Raw genomic sequence first — 17,532 nt, 5'->3', positions numbered from 1 at the left:
AAACAATTGGGGCTTACCTTTGTGGCTAAACCTCAGCCTGAAGCCATCTGGGCCGTAGACGGTTCGGAATTATCCTCTGGAATGATTAGTTACCAAACATCTCCACTGACCATTGTGTTCAACAACGGACATTCTGAATCCCTTGTATTTGACCTGATCGATGCTCCCAATTTTGGTGTTATCTTGGGTGTCCCTTGGTTGCAGATCCACAACCCTGCGATTGATTGGGAAAAACGAACGGTTACATTGGGTTCTTCTTTCTGTAGGAAACACTGCTACCAAGAAGCCCAGGAACCAGATTTGCCACTATGTTGTGCAGTACAAGCAGGGGTGGATGCATGCTTACCTGACCAGTATGCCGAATACTCAAACGTATTCAGTGAGCAGGAAGCCACCAAATTGCCTCCACACAGGAGTTATGATTGCAGGATTGACCTGATACCCGGTGCTGACTTACCCTGCAGTCGTATTTATGCCTTGACTCCCTCAGAAAACGACTATCTAAAAAATTATCTGGAGGAAATGCTTGCTAAAGGCTTCATCCGTCCTTCCTCGTCGCCTGTTTCTTCCCCTTTGTTTTTTATTGATAAGAAGGAAGGAGGGCTCAGGGCATGCCTGGATTATAGAGCCCTGAACAAAATCACCATAAAGAACAAGTATCCCCTTCCTCTTATATCCGTCCTTCTAGACCAGATAAAAGGGGCGAAAATCTTCACTAAAATCGATCTCAGGGGTGCCTACCATTTGATCAGGATAAAAACGGGAGACGAGTGGAAAACTGCCTTTCGAACAAAATATGGTCTCTATGAATATTGTGTAATGCCGTTCGGGTTATGCAATGCCCCGGCGGCATTCCAATATTTTATTAACGACATTTTGAGGGAGTACATCGATGTTTTCGTTATAGTTTATATCGATGATATACTTATATTCTCTCAAAACGAAGCAGAACACATAGAGCATGTCCGGAAAATCTTACAGAAGTTGCAGGAGAACCAGTTATATGCCAAACTGGACAAAAGCACCTTTCATACCTCAGAAGTTGATTTCTTGGGTTTCACCATCAAACCTGGTGGCCTTCAGATGGACCCTAAAAAGGTAGAGGCATTGACACTGTGGAAAAGCCCCACTTCAGTTCGAGAAATACAATCCTTTCTAGGATTCGCCAATTTTTATCGGCGCTTTATCGATCGGTTTTCTGACACAGTTTCCCCCATCACAAGACTGTTGAAAAAAGGTGTACCGTTTGTTTGGACATTGGAGGCAGAACAAGCATTTTGTGCCTTAAAAGAGAAGTTCACTTCTGCTCCTATTCTCCGTCACGCAGACAACTCTCAACCTTTTTATGTGGAGGCTGACGCATCACAATATGCTGTAGGAGGGATTCTATCCCAACGAGACACAAATACAGGTCAAATGCACCCCATAGCTTATTTTTCCAAGACCTTGCTGCCTGCTGAAAGAAACTACACCATAGGGGAGCGTGAACTGTTGGCCATCAAATTGTCCTTCCAAGAATGGCGACATCATTTGTTAGGGTCTCCTCATGTGGTCACCATTTATTCGGATCATAAAAATCTGCAATTTTTCAAATCCGCCAAAGCACTCACGCCCAGACAGATGAGGTGGTTATTGTTTTTTAGTGAATATGATTTTGTAATCACTTACAGGCCCGGCACACAACAAGGGAAAGCAGATGCGTTATCCCGGCTAGGACTAGCTGACCATTCCCACAGAGAACAACCGCTTCCCATCATCCCAGAAAATAAGATCCTTGGGGTGGGAGAGAAAGATCACACACTTCTAGAAGACCTCAAAAGCCTACTACCCACCATCCCATCGGAGGAATGGTTACAAAATCCTCTTCACACCATCAAGGAAGGGATTTATTACCATGATAACAAGATGTTTGTTCCTGCTTCACCTTTGAGACAAAAGATCATTGTATGGTGTCATAGTAGCCCTTTGGCCGGCCATACAGGTGGGCGGAAGACTCTTGAATTATGTCGCCGATGGTTTTGGTGGGAGTCATTGTCTCAAGACGTCTGGGAATATGTACACGCTTGCGCCATATGCGCCCGCCAAAAGGCTTCTCATTGTGCTCCTACAGGGCTGCTAAAACATATAGCCATACCCCCTGCACCCTGGCATACTATCAGTATGGACTTTATGACTGATTTACCACCATGTCAGGGCTATACCACCATTTACGTAGTAGTAGATCTCTTGTCCAAAATGAGTCATTTCATCCCTCTAAAGAAAGTGCCTTCCTCTAAAGAACTGGTGGCTGTTTTCTTGGACTCTGTGGTGAAACTGCATGGGCTGCCCACAGTTATCATTTCCGACCGTGGTCCCCAATTTGTCTCTAAGTTCTGGAGAGGAATGTGTGAGGTGTTGGGAATTGATCACAGGCTTTCTACCGCTTATCACCCTCAAACAGATGGGCAAACCGAAAGAACCAATCAAACTTTAGAACAGTTTCTGAGGTGTTTGTTAACTACTATTCCTTCTACCTGGGTTCAAGCACTCCCTTTAGCTGAATTTGCTTATAATAATTCCAGTCATGCAGCCACCAAGGTCTCTCCCTTTTACTTTGTTCAAGCCCAACACCCTAGAATGCTCCCCATTGTGTTACCCCCTGACGACACAGTACCCGCTTTAGAGGAACAACATGCCCTCATACAGAGCACATGGGAAGCAGCCAAGACAGAGCTAGAAAAGGCAAAAGAAGCAATGAAAAGACAAGCAGATAAACATCGTAGAACGGAACCAGACTACGTGATAGGAGAAAAGGTGTGGCTGTCCACAAAAAACCTTAGAATGGAAGGGTCAAAAAAGTTCCAACCCCGCTTCATAGGACCCTACCCAATAGAGAAAATCCTTTCTCCTGTTACACTTAAACTCCAGCTTCCCCCCTGTATGAAGATCCATCCTGTGTTCCACAGTTCTTTGATCAAAAAATACATACCTTCCCTTGTCCCTGAAATTCCTCCCCCTCCAGTACAGATAGACGGAGAAACAGAATATGAAGTCAGCAAAATATTGAATTCCAGACGAATCCGAGGCAAACTCCAGTATTTCATTGATTGGGTGGGATATCCCCCGGAAGAAAGGTCTTGGGAACCTGCTGAAAACATACATGCAGTGCGGTTGATCCGACAGTTTCACAGACTGCACCCCACAAAGCCAGGTCCTGTGAATAGATCTTTAAGGAGGGGTACTGTTAGGAATTAACATTGGCAAGTGTGCTTCATTCCGGTTTGTGCATTTGCATTTGACCCCTTAGCACCAAAACCCGTACTTTCCTGACGCTCCCTAAGGGGGATAAGGAGGAGCTGGGCCCTCCCATCATTGCTTGGCTTACTTGCTGTGACCACGCCCCCTTCCCACTTCCTGGTTCCTGTTCGAGTTGTTTTGCGGCCGTCTAGAGCTCTGCTGGGCTCTGTCTTCTAGTCGCCTGATACCTGACTCTCCTGACCCTCTGCTACTCGCTTTTCTGCCCTGTGAGTGTGCGTGTGGTGTCTGGTTGTGAAAGCGGTATTCTTTTCCGCTTCGTTTTCAGTGAACGCGACGCCCTGCTATTCCTCACGCATTTTGCGGGCGTTATCGGTTCACTCTTTGCTATATACTGATTTTGCTACCACTGTTACCTCTTTGGTTTGCCCCTTTACTTAAGTGGTTTTTTCCTCTTGAGAGTGAGCGCTCCGCCCTATCCTCCTAGGGGCCGGGTGTCTCACCTCCTGAGTGGGTGCTGCTCCGCTGTATTCGCCCCCTGTGCAGCCGGTCGATGCCCCTCACTCCTTTTCTGTTTTATGTTTGTTTTGTATGGTGTTTTGGTGTTACTGCTCCGCTGGCCTGATCCTCTTTAGTCAGCCGGCCAGTTCACCTCGCCTGCCCTTACCATTTACGTTGCGTCAGAGGTGTGTTGAATCCTTCGTGAGTCCTGTTGGACCCCTCCCTGATTGCCTGGACTCATCGTTGACGCTGGCCCGATCTACATTTGGGGTAAGAAACAAGAGTGATCACACTTGTCAATGTTTTAGGGTGTTTCATGTAAGCATAGGGATTGTGTTTATTCCTAACTTGATCTTTGTTTCCTAGCCTGGACCACCCCTCCCGGAGACGCCTTATCTACTATTCTGTTACCCCACGTATGAGGAGAGTGGTGGACACTCCTTGGGTAAATTCCCTCATACTTTTAGGATACAGCAGATAGGAGTGTGGTCTACCTTGTTAGCGCATTCCTGCTGCTGTGTCTTGGAGGTGTGGGGATTTGTCTTCGCTCCCGTGGAAGTTGGCCCTTCCCCTAACAGCTGCTAAGCCTGGGTCAGCCCGTGTGCTGGTGGTACCCCAGCGCTTCAGAGCCTTCCTACTGGGTTTGGCTCATGACGTTCCGTTAGCTGGACATCTGGGGCAGGACAAGACCTATGACAGGCTTGTCACCTATTTTTATTGGCCTCAGATGAGAAGGGATACAGATATCCATTGCAAAACCTGTCAAACTTGCCAGGCAAGTGGGAAAAGCGGGCGGAAGCAGAAGGCTACCCTTCAACCTTTTCCCGTCGTCAGTACCCCCTTTGACCGGGTGGGGATTGACATTGTTGGGCCCCTGGACTCCAAGACAGCCATGGGCAACAGATTCATCCTGGTCTTGGTGGACCATGCCACACGGTACCCGGAAGCCATCCCTCTCAGAACAGTGACGGCCCCCGTGGTGGGACGGGCACTGATGGGTGTTTTCTCCCACATGGGGTTCCCCAGAGAGGTGGTGTCAGACCGGGGCACCAACTTCATCTCAATTATATGAAGTCTCTGTGGAAGGAGTGTGGGGTAACCTACAAGTTCACCACTCCTTACCACCCTCAAGGTAATGGGTTGGTTGAGAGATTCAACCGAACCCTCAAAGGCATGATTATGAGTCTTGAAGAACCAATGAGGCGTAAATGGGATGTCCTCTTGCCATGCCTGCTGTTTGCTTACCGTGAGGTGCCACAGAAGTCTCTAGGGTTCAGCCCCTTTGAGCTTTTGTATGGACACCCGGTAAGAGGACCTTTGAGTCTGGTCAAAGAAGGCTGGGAGCATTCTCCCAGGAAACCTCCCCAGGATGTATACAGTTACATTCTGGCCTTTAGGAACCAGACTCTGCGCTTCAGAGATCTTGCTCAGGCAAATCTGGAGGCCAGCCAGGAAGAGATGAAGCGGTGGTACGACTGGAATACCACTCTGGTGGAGCTTCAGCCTGGTCAGAAAGTTTGGGTCATGTCCCCTGTGGAACCTTGTGCGCTCAAGGACAGGTGGACTGGACCATTTGAGGTTGTGGAGAAAAAGAGCGATGTCACCTACATGGTGGACTTGAAGTCTCCCAGGAACCCCTTGCGGGTCCTGCATGTCAACCGTTTAAAGCCCCACTTAGAAAGGTCCGAAGTGGGCATGCTCCTAGCTACAGATGCTGGAATGGAGGAGGAGAGTGAGCCTCTTCCTGACCTCCTGTATGCAAAAGAGCAAGATGGGTCAGTGGATGGTGTTGTCCTCTCTGACATACTGACCCCTGAGCAGCAGCAAGATTGTCGCCAACTGTTGGGACAATTCCCTGATCTGTTCTCCTTGATTCCTGGTGTCACTCAGTGGTGTGTCCATGATGTGGACACCGGGGACAGCACTCCTGTGAAGCACAAGGCCTACAGAGTGACTGACAAGGTCAGAGCATACATCAAGTAGGAGGTCTCCAAAATGTTTGCCTTAGGGGTGGTTGAGTCCTCTAGCAGTCCTTGGGCCAGCCCAGTGGTCTTGGTCCTGAAGGCTGCAGCGCCTGGTGCTTCACCAGAACTTCGGTTCTGTGTGGATTACCGAGGACTCAATTCAGTCACCAAGACTGATGCGCACCCCATCCCCAGAGCTGATGAGCTCATAGATCGGTTAGGGACTGCCCGGTACCTTAGTACGTTTGATCTAACGTCTGGGTACTGGCAGATCGCCTTGACTGATGGGGCAAAAGAGAGGTCAGCATTCTCCACACCAGATGGGCACTACCAGTTCCGGGTTATGCCCTTTGGGATGAAGAATGCTCCTGCCACCTTCCAGAGATTGGTCAACCAGGTATTGGCTGGACTGGAGGATTTCAGTGCCGCCTACCTGGACGACATTACAGTGTTCAGCGCCAGCTGGGAGGAACACTTGCGCCACCTCCAGGAAGTGTTGTTGGCCCTGCGCAGAGCAGGCCTCACAATCAAAGCCAGTAAGTGCCAGATTGGGCAGGGTTCAGTGGTGTACTTGGGGCACCAAGTAGGGAGCGGCAAGGTGGCCCCCCTGCAACCCCAGATTGACACCATCCTGGCTTGGGCACCACCAAAAACCCAGACTCAGGTGAGAGCCTTCTTGGGTCTCACGGGTTACTACAGGAGGTTTGTTAAGGATTATGGCAACATTGTGCACCCCTTGACTTCGCTGACTTCCAGGAAGCAGCCACGACTTGTGATCTGGACTGACGCCTGTCAGACGGCCTCTGACACCCTGAAAACTGCAATGTGCACAGCACCCATACTCCAGGCACCCGACTTTTCTAAAGAATTTGTTGTCCAGACGGACGCTTCAGAGCATGGCGTGGGGGCTGTTCTAGCGCAGGTGAATGAAGAGGGCCGAGACTTACCTGTAGCCTTCATCAGTAGGAGGTTACTTCCCAGGGAACAGAGGTGGAGTGCGATAGAGAGAGAAGCGTTTGCTGTGGTCTGGGCGCTGAAGAAGCTAAGACCCTACCTGTTTGGGACTCACTTCCGGGTTCAGACAGACCACAGGCCCCTCGGATGGTTGATGCAGATGAGGGGTGAGAATCCAAAGCTGTTGAGGTGGTCCATTTCCCTACAGGGGATGACTTCACGGTGGAACACCGCCCTGGTACAGATCACGCCAATGCTGATTGTCTGTCCAGATTTTTCCGCCTTAGTGATGAGGACTCCCTAGAGTAAGGGTAGTTCTCCCCACATTTCAGCTGGAGGGGACACGTGTTAGACCTGGCATCATTGGCATGAGTCTCTCCTCCATTTTTTCTGTTTGCCTCCTCTGTTTACAATGTTTTTGCTGGAATATTGCTTTGGACTCTGTGCCACTGCTGATCAGTGCCACAGTGCAAGTGCTCCCTATGTGAAATTGCTGTATTGATTGAATTCCATGTTTGGCTTATTTGGTTTACTGTCAGTCCCTAGTAGCGTGCACCAGGAGTGCCAGGGCTTGTAAATACAAATGTTGCTAGTGGGCTTGCAGCACATGTTGTGCCGGTGCACAGACATAATATCGACTCCACAATATCGAATGGACAAAATATCGAGTTTTAAATATCGTTTGGAGAAAATATCGACAGGACAGAATATCGACAGCCAAAATATCGTTTTTAAGGTAAGTGAAGTAATATCGACTGTAAATAATATCGAAAGTAAAAAATATCTTTTTTTATATAATATGTAATTATTTATAGTGTTTTTATGTTATAATATGTGTGAAAAGTGTCATTTTATGTTATAATTATTTTTAATTAATGATTGTTTTTTAAATTATTGTGTAATTTTATTCTGTAGCGGGTTGTGGGTTTATAGGGGAATAGGGTGGGAAGTAATTTAATTATAATTAATTAAATATGTAAATGTATTAATTGGTAGTAATAATTAATTAATTGGTAATTAAATATTATATGTTAATTATTTAAAATTTAATTGGTAATTTATTTAATTTAATTGATTAATTGCTAATTATGTAAATTAAAATAATGTATTTCCTGTAGCGGGTTGTGGGTTTATAGGGGAATAGGGTGGGAAGTAATTTAATTTTTATTTATTAAATATGTAAATGTATTAATTGGTAGTAATATTTAATTAATTGGTAATTAAATAATATTTGTTAATTAATTAAAATGTAATTGGTAATTAATTTAATTTAATTGATTAATTGCTAATTATGTTAAATTAAAGGGGTATTTTTTGGGTTCTGGGTCAGTTTTTAGTTTTTGGGTAAAGGGGTATTTTTAGGGTTCAGGGTCAGTTTTTAGTTTTTGGGTAAAGGGGTATTTTTAGGGTTCAGGGTCAGTTTTTAGTTTTTGGGTAAAGGGGTATTTTTAGGGTTCAGGGTCAGTTTTTAGTTTTTGTGTAAAGGGGTATTTTTAGGGTTCAGGGTCAGTTTTTAGGTTTTTGGGTAAAGGGGTATTTTAAGGGTTCAGGGTCAGTTTTTAGTTTTTGGGTAAAGGGGTATTTTAAGGGTTCAGGGTCAGTTTTTAGTTTTTGGGTAAAGGGGTATTTTTAGGGTTCAGGGTCAGTTTTTAGTTTTTGGTTAAAGGGGTATTTTTAGGGTTCAGGGTCAGTTTTTAGTTTTTGGGTAAAGGGGTATTTTTAGGGTTCAGGGTCAGTTTTGGGTTTTTGGGTAAAGGGGTATTTTTAGGGTTCAGGGTCAGTTTTTAGTTTTTGGGTAAAGGGGTATTTTTAGGGTTCAGGGTCAGTTTTTAGTTTTTGGGTAAAGGGGTATTTTTAGGGTTCAGGGTCAGTTTTGGGTTTTTGGGTAAAGGGTTTTTTTAGGGTTCAGGGTCAGTTTTGGGGTACAGGGGTACAGGGGTACAGTGTAAAAATAAAGTAAAATTAAATTTACATTAATTTAATTAAATTAAATTAAATTAAATTATATTTAAATAATTTTAAATAAATTAAATTAAAAAAAACTATTATATACTTACCAATATTTACGTTGTAATGGTAGTGCGTTGTAAAAGTTGCGTTGTACCGTCATATATCCACTGTTGCACTCTTTGCAGTGGGAATAGTAATTTTTACTCTTTTGTATTTGTACGTTAATAATATTGGCTATTATTTAATTAAATTTTGTTACTATATATATATATATGTTTTAAGAAATATGATTAAAAAAATATTATTTTTTTACTTTCATTAATTATTTAATTATTAAAAGTTATTTTAAGTATTGTTAATTATATTTTAGTAATTAATTTTTTATATTAATGTAATTAAACATGGTTTTTATTAAAGTCGATATTTTTTACAACTATATTTTTGTTAACGATATTTTGTACTCGATATTTTTGTACTTACCTGTTTGTACATACAAACTCGATATTTTGGTTGTAGATATTTTCTCGTCGATATTTTGGGTAGTCGATATTTTGGTAGTCGATATTATTTCAGTGATCCGTTGTGCCACCCACAGAAGCAGCTTGGTAAAATATGTCTAAAGGTCTGCCATTGCTAGACCTACGTGCAGTCTCGTACTGTCACGTGGATTGCACAAGTACACCTACTTGCCAGTCCCTACACCTTCTCTTAACTTCATGTTAGTCACCCCTATGGTAGGCCCAAGGGCAGGGTGCATTGTAAGCATAAGGTAGGACAAGCCTGATGAGGTTGGCATGTCCTAATAGTGAATTACAGCCATCTTCGTTTTTCACTATTGTAAGGTTACCTGCTCTCCATCAGTTAGAATGGGCTGCCTGGATTATTAACGCTATAATACTAGCAGGCTCGGGAAGCATGGTACAATGTCAAGTTTGGTATCCCTGAACTCAGGGTTTAATAACGCATCCGTTTGGGTGGATGGTTTTTAGACTCTGTGTTTGAAAATAGCACTTTTAGAAAGTGGCTATTTTCTTGTCAGACTGTCTACTGGTCTCTGCTGGTTTGGTGTGCGTGTGATAGGGGCTGGGTGGCTCCAGAGGTCTGAATGTGTCAGCGTGGGGTGAGTGAGGCATTTGCATTGAGAGTAGCGGAAGAGTAGCTCCTGATAGCCTGCCCTGCCTGACACAATGCTGGCTCCAACTCCTGCAGGGCGACTGATGGCTCTGTGCCTGCCAGGGACAATCCTGGCTCCACCTCCTGCGGGGTGGCTGAGGACCCTGCCCTGCACAGTGAATAGGCCAGGTGCCTAGGCCTGGCAACACCCACAACAAACCCAGGATGGGGGGGAATTCCCCTGCATGGACAAAGGGATCAAAGCAGAAAAGGGGTATAAGAGAAGGACCCCATAACCAAGAATTTAGATCACTTCTGACAAGGAAACCGGAACCAAGGACAAGAAGCCTGCTGATCCAAGGACTTGCCTACCCCTTCTGCCAGTGTGCTGTTTGCTGGGGGGAATCCTGCAGTCACTTCTTTATTTTTGCCAAGGAACCAGGAGAGAGGAACTGAGTGTGTACTCTCAAGCTTTGCCAAGGAAATCTCCAAGGGCTGGAAGAGTGCCAGCCTCCTGTTGAAGTCACAGGGCTAAAGGACTTCGTTATTTGCTGAAAGTGCTTGTTGCTGGAACCTGAAAATCCAGCACCTCTGAAGAATCCAGCTATACCGATGCCGCTGAATCCAGCTCGACATCGTGAGTGTAGCTCCCGTGTCCCGCATCTTCGACGCCGGCCGCCGAGCCCGATCGACGCTAGTAGCGAAGCAGCTGCCGACGCCTCGAGACCGAGCCCTCTCGACGCCGTGAGCGCTGCTCACTCTTGCAACATCAACATCGACATTGACGACGACGCCGTATCCTGCTTTGCCTCGTGAGCGCTGCTCCTGCCTGACATCTGTCAACGCTGCTGCAGATCGCCCGACTCCGAGGCCCGATCGACGCCGAAGACTCGATGCCGGGACATCTCGACGCCGTAGATCATCGTTTCTTCGTTTTCCAAGGTACTGTGTTGTGGGGGTCTGTTTCGACTCCGGGCTCTACGTAGCGCTCCTCGCGGTCGAGGCCGAACCTTTGGATTAACTTTGCCTCGACGTCGTGTGACTCCCGCGGGGGTTACATTGTTGCCAAGAACTGTGATTTAAAGAAGAAGAGTTGCTTTTGTTACTAAAGACTTTGTGCTAAGAAGAAACTACACTTGAAGTATTATTTTTCCCTTCCAAGACTATTTATTAAGATTGTGGTATATTTTTGTCGTTATTTGGTCTTGTGCTAAGCCTTATATAAACATCCTTATTTTTATAATACTATTGTGTCCTATCCATTTGTAGTGCATTCACTTTATTACTGTATGTGGTCATAAATGCTTAACTCACTGCCTCTGAGATAAGCCTGTCTGCTTTGCCAGGCTACCAAGGGGGTGAGCAGGGGTTATCTAAGTGTGTGATCCCCTTGCCCTGACTAGAAAAGGTGTGTCCCTATTTGTCAGAAGTGTATACCTCTGCCAACTAGAGACAGCCGGTTCTAACAGCAACCCACGCAGAAAAGGAAGTTGGCTTGTTAATCAGACCCACAAGGTCTGATGGGCTGCTCCTTTTCAGGGGAGCAAGGGCCAGTCTGGAGCAACCAGACCTGCATCGCAAATTGAAGGTTTCGTCGTCACAGAGGCCACTAGCCAACGGGCAAGTGACCGGACAGACGCGACGAGCAGGAAAATGCAGAAGGGCCCCAAGCAGAACTCGTGGAGTGTGGAGGGCTGATCTTTTCAGTGCAGTTGGTGCTCGGGGCTGGTGCTTCTCAATCCCCAATGCACAACTTCGAGGGTGCCTCAGAAGTTGCATGGAAAGCAATTCGTTGGCTTTCCAAGATGGCCGGTCCCACGTCTATCGTCGCCTCCAGGGGTCTCAGCTCTCCTGTGACTGTGGATCGGGCTGTTGGAAGTCTGGAAGTCCGGTTCTGGTCAGGCTCCGTGCTCGGGCTCCGGCAGGAGCGTCGACAAAGCAAACAGTTTATCGCTTGATGGTGCCTGCTTATGCAGGGTGGTCACTCCTTGACCACAAGGGAGATTCTTCAGTCGTCTTCTTGCAAAGTAGATCATCGAAGGTCCAGAGTTTTGTATCAGAGTTTCAATCAGGATAAATCTAAAGTCTTGGGACTCAGCTCCTACCTATAGACCAAATTTAAAGGCTGGATTACCTGCTAGGTCCCTCCAATGGGTGGGACCCAGGAAGGGGGTGGTTACACCCCTTTCCCTTTGTCCAGTTTCGCGCCAGAGCTGGGGCTGGAGTTCCCCAGCACCGGTTTGAACTGGACTATGCATGGGACACCTTGTGTGCCCCAGGCAATGTCTCATTTCATTCAGCCCTCCCTGCCCCAATACACTATAGCCTGTCTGGGTTGGTGCTAGCACCTCCCAAGACAGGAAACCTATTGTCCTAGCCTCCCTCACTGGAAGGACTCCCAGCAGCAGGAGGTAAGACTTGTGTCTGTGGCAGTAGCATCCATTTTGTGATGCTGAGGCTTTGGTTAACTTTAACCGGGATTAGTGGAAGTAACATGTCTTCTCCCTCTAGAAGGGTGGAATGCTACCCACGTCGCCAGAACTGGCAAGGGGGTAGTATTCCAAATCATATGACACCTTACACGACATGTTTTGATAAATCCAAACCAAAGTTAGCATGTAACCGCGAGGTTCATAATGCACTTAAGAGTATATGGTATGGCAATATCCTAGAACAGCTATAAGAAGATGGTTCCGAAAGCTGCAGACAGGCTCAGCTCATGCTAGAGCACCATCTCACATAAAACCAAGCACTCTGCCTCCAGGATTTTTAAGTCCTGCCATAGGAGTGACTTATAGGTGTATATGTGTCTAGATATAAGGGTAGATATAGGAATACTATACCTAAGCAAGTGTTGATTACCCGACCTTTCCCCAGCTGAGTGATCAGCCCGTTGTGTCAGTTTGGATGGCCAGACAGGGGTGGCAAAAGATATGCTGCAGCCCCTGGTAGGCCTTGGATGCACCTATGCCCTGGGTACCTATAGTACACTATACAGGGGCTCATAAGGTGACCCAATATCCAATTAGGTATGCACCTAAAGTACATGGAGTCCATTTTACAGTGAGAGCAGGTACCCTGGAGCCCTGATTAGCAGGATCCCAGGCCAACTATGTCGAAAACCAGCTAAACACAAGGCGAATAAATCTGGGGTAACCATAGTCAGGTATCCACCTTCCTACAGGTTGTACTTCTTTCTCCTACCTTGCTGCCATTTGCTTGCAATACCCTTCCCTCAAACCTATGGTCTATGAAAGAAGAGCACTGTTTTAAACTTAATCTGAAATCTTAGTTGTTTCACTCAGCATATCAGTAGACTGGTCTTTGCTGTGATGGGTCATTTAGTCTGGTTAGCACCTGACACTCTTTGAGAAGCCATGGGCTCCAGAAATCATTAATATTATTATTATTTACTGACTTTGTCAGCCAGGTAAAAGTTTATATTTTGACTTGGCTGAGGTTGGTGCACCCCTAAAGGTGAAAGAATAAGACTAGGGGCAAGAAGGCATTCAGTAACCCCAATAGACATGAGGTAGGAAGGTGTCCTGTTGTTTAAATCTGAGGAAAGGAAGGTACACAGGCTGTGGAGCTCAAAACCTACCTGCACTCCTTCAAAGAACTGCTTGACTGAGTTTTTGTTAAGTACTTCTGGCTAGAGAGAGTGTCCTCCACAAGACTGAGAGCAAATGGCGCTGCCCTGTGTGACAGTGACATCCACTTTGTAATGTGGATCATCTTTGCCTTGCCCTCTATAAGATTTCTTGTGAGAGGGAGAGAGGAACTCCACCCCTCACCCTGCCCACATTGTCATTTGCATATTGAGAAAAAAAGAGAGCTGAAAAAGTCTGTGGGGCCCGTAGGTAAATATTGAAAGATCCACAGGAGGATTTTTTTGTTCTCTGTCATCACAACGCCATACATTTGTCACAAATGTAGACTATGCCACTGAAGACATCCTGACCAAGATTTTCTTGTACTTTTAAGTCTGCGTTGTGTCACCTTTTTGACACAGCCCCAATGCAAAATATAAATCGGGATTTACTTGGCCACGGAAAGCCCGATTTGCATTGCTTTGTAGAAACAAAAGTAACACAATGCAGCGTGTAGTGCTGCCTTGCGTTACTTTGCATCAACAAGGGGTTTCATGGGTTAAATAGAGGCATTCCCGAGCATCCACACATGGATTTTGATGCAAACCCAGATTTACTTAGAGTCTGTAAACTGCGGTGGGAGCCAAAATGGTATGCCTACCTGCCCTGGCATAACAAGGAGAAATAGCTTTGTGTTGTAAAGGAAGATGCAGTCCAGTTGTATAAGTAGATAATCCTTTATTGTATCTTGGTTCCAGGATAGGTAAGTAGGAGAAGATAGAAAGTATGATAAAGCCCCACCAGGAGCAAGCTCCTAACAGCTCAGCCTGAGTTGACCAACTCACACTATCAGCACAGAGAGACACCCAGGCATTCCATGATGTCATGGTACATTCTATTCAATGGAGAACAGTAGAGAAGTAATTTACTACACTTTGTTTCTCTTTGTTACTTCCTCTTAGCATGTGTGCAGTATTCTGCACACAGACACAAAAAGGAATACATGCACTAGCTCAAGGCATAATTGCACCATATCTCTGCAAATATGGTACATTTCTGCTCTCCCCCTTTTCATACAACACAGAGAAGTTCCCTTGCTTCGTTGCATTGCGTGAAAGTTTAGCAAATCCGGGACCCTGTGCTCTTCACCTCAGTGGCAGACAGTAGCGGCTGGCACTAAACAAAAGTGGAGAGGTGGGTGGAGGTCGCACAAGGTAGGGGCACATTACAAAATGAACAAAAAACGTACTTACATTTGCACCGAGTTCGCAGCCGCCTCTCCTCCATTGTGTCGTCCCTCCAGTACCAGGAAGCTCCCAGGCTCCCTCCCCTGTCCAATCACAACTCTGCAATGCAGGGTTGTGATTGGTCTGAGTGCTGTAGTTCCACGCTCAGACTGGACCTGGGAGGAGTTGTATGTTTCTCACCAGGCTGTGTAATGCAGCCTGGTGAGGAATGTGCAAATTGTGTGCATGACTGCTTGGGGCGGCCCGAGGGGGGCATCCAAGCAGTCATGAGCAATTTGGAGTATGCAGCAACCGCTCCTCCTCCTGGACATCACGGGAGACCAGCCCTACCCAACCTGGGAGGGAAAAAATGATAATAACAGAAATAACTTGTGTTATTATAATTTTATTTTTTGACACTGCTCCGTGAGCAGTGGGGCAATCCTCCTCCACCTTAGCGGAGGAGCCTCCCCTGCACTGGAAGCCTGGTAGTCAGTAATCCTGAAGGATCAATTGTAAAAAGTAATCAAGCGGCCACATGCATCAATCTAGGATTTTGCATTTCCTAAATAGCGAAAATTAAGGAATCGCTATTTAGGAATTGCAAAATCCTATGCATCAAGAAATTCTCAAAATTTTTAGGATTTCTTAAATTTCGGAATTTGCTATTCCTTAATTGCGAATCGCAATTAAGGAATGGCATAACATTGATTCCTATGGGCCTAGAGGTCCATAGGAATCAATGCCGTTTTGCATTTCTTTTTTTAGGAAATCGCTAATTGTTGATGCATTGCAAGGCTGCAGAGGGGGGTCCAAAGGACCCCCCCCTGCACCCCTGAAATGTATTTTAAAGTGCATGTTTCACACACACATGTCCTAAGGACATGTGTGTCTGTAACATGACACTTTTCAAAATGCATTTTTGTGCTTTTTGAAAGAATTTCGCAAATTAACACGAGGGTCAACCTCGTGTTAATTTGCACTTCCTATTTCAAAATTCGTTTTTTTTTTTAATTGATGCATTGCATTTAAGGAATTGCACAAATGCGATTCCTTAAATGCATTTGCATTTTTAGGAAATGCAAAAAAAACGAATTTAAAAAAAATGTTTCATGCATCCCAAAAACGTATTTAGGAAGCGCAAACGGCCGAATTTACCGATTCGCACCGTTTGCACTTCCTAAATAGGTTGATGCATGTGGGGGTTGGACTTTTAGCTTTCTTGTTACTAATAAAAAGACTACATGACCAAGTGAATTCCTAATCAACTTTGAGCAAAATATAATGGGCCTTATTTATGAGGCCATGCAAGAGTTTTGCGCTTTCGTTGCGTCTCTTTCTGTGACGCATCGGAGGCGTAAAACATGCCTCCCGTTGCGCCATATTTACAAAGTCACGCATCTAAGATGCGTCACTTTGTAAACCCCTGCGCTACATTATACCTGCGTTAGGTATAATGTATGCAGGGTTGGCGTTCTCACGTAAGTAAGCCTTGTAGAAGTGACGCATCTACCTGATTTCACTGTGCCACTTCTAGGATGCAAATGCGTCAATATCTTACGCCTGCCTCACAGCAGGTGTAATACTGACGCAAGCCCTTTCACATGGGGCTCCCCAGTTGCGTCACGTTTGTGACACACTCCAGCAATGCGTCACTTTTGCGCCATACAGATACGTCAGAAATACTGACGTATCTGTAACTCCTTGCGACATGATTCGTCATAGAGTAAAGATGACGCATCAATCATGTCGCAAGGAGGGAGCACTGAGAAGTGACGCATCGCTGCTTTCACGCAGCGATGCGTCACTTCTTATAAATGAGGCCCAATATTTGTACTGGAGGCTAGAGCTTATCAACGTGTGTGCAGATGAAAGGCAACTCACACAAAAGTGGTGCAGGTCTAAGCAATGTGCGAGAGAAAAGAACGTTCCACTTCAAAGTTGATTCTGGATGGTAAAACCACCTCGAATTTTACCTGCCACGGTGAAAATGTTTTCTTGAGATTGTTTGGAGATTTTCCTGGTTCCAAGTCAGAGAAGTAGAGATTGTGCAAAGCTTGTGCCACAGCATGCACCGCGGCATACACACTGAAGGTAAGCCGGAAGTTGTCCACGTCATAGATTGCGGGTCCCACCGTCCTCAGGCTTATGTCGTCTTCACAAATGTTACGAATGTATTTTTTTGTGCCATTTGGGTAGCATGAAAATGTTAAATACCAGAGGAGATTAAGAAAAGGATTGTTTGGTGTATTTACGGGACTGGCATTAGAAAGGTATTCCTTTAAACCTGGTATCTCCCTTCTTGGTACAGATACAATCAGCGAGCCATTTAAATGTTTTAGGTATGGTTCAGCTAGGCCTTCTGCAATAAAGGCTAGTGAAGCAGGTATGATGAGAACTTTGACAGGAACAGACGTAATGTCCAAGGCAATTAGTATATAATAGAATAACTCAGTGTTGGAGTAGGTGATAATCACATTTGCAGTGGAGTTCCTCACAATTTGCATTGCCGTTTCTAAGTCCATTTTGTGAATTAATCTTATCGAGAAGGCAACACATATGCCATTGCTTGCCATCTTGGTCCTCAGCTGCTCACTCGCTCCTTGACTGATCTCATCATCACTTACAATCATCCCGACCCAGGTCCAGCCAAAGTGCTTCAGTAGCTTGATGATCACCTCATGTTGCATGAGCTCACTTGGGACAGTCCTGTAAAATGCAGGGAACAACACACGGTTGTTGAACATGGTGTCCATTGCGCCATAGCTAACCTGCGGAGAAACACAAGACAGGTGAAGGCAAAGGCGTACGTTTGGAAGTCTGACTCAATTCTAATAGACACAGTTCAGACTAGAGGGACCATAAGAAGGGAAAAGTTTAAAGCTTGTCTATACAATGCTTATTTAGAGGCTAGGGCCTCATTTATGATGCTGTGCTTCACTTTTACGCCGCCGGTGCGTCACTTTTTGTGACGCACCAGTGGCATAAAAAATGCTCCAG

At 45.5% G+C, this 17,532-nt stretch overlaps 1 protein-coding gene across 1 annotated transcript in view; it reads right to left on the bottom strand.

The window, feature by feature from the left end:
* Window positions 1–17,288, bottom strand: part of LOC144783987 (vomeronasal type-2 receptor 26-like) — a 163,979-nt gene extending 146,691 nt beyond the window's left edge. Inside the window, exon 1 of the mRNA XM_078662702.1 lies at window positions 16,509–17,288. Coding sequence (XP_078518828.1) covers window positions 16,509–17,288 — 780 coding nt within the window. The remainder of the gene's footprint in view (window positions 1–16,508) is intronic.
* Between the last annotated feature and the right edge of the window lie 244 nt (window positions 17,289–17,532).

The sequence above is a fragment of the Lissotriton helveticus genome, chromosome 10, assembly GCF_964261635.1.
Source record: "Lissotriton helveticus chromosome 10, aLisHel1.1, whole genome shotgun sequence".
Classification (NCBI taxonomy): Eukaryota; Metazoa; Chordata; class Amphibia; order Caudata; family Salamandridae; genus Lissotriton; species Lissotriton helveticus.
This window is presented reverse-complemented; position numbering and strand designations above follow the sequence as displayed.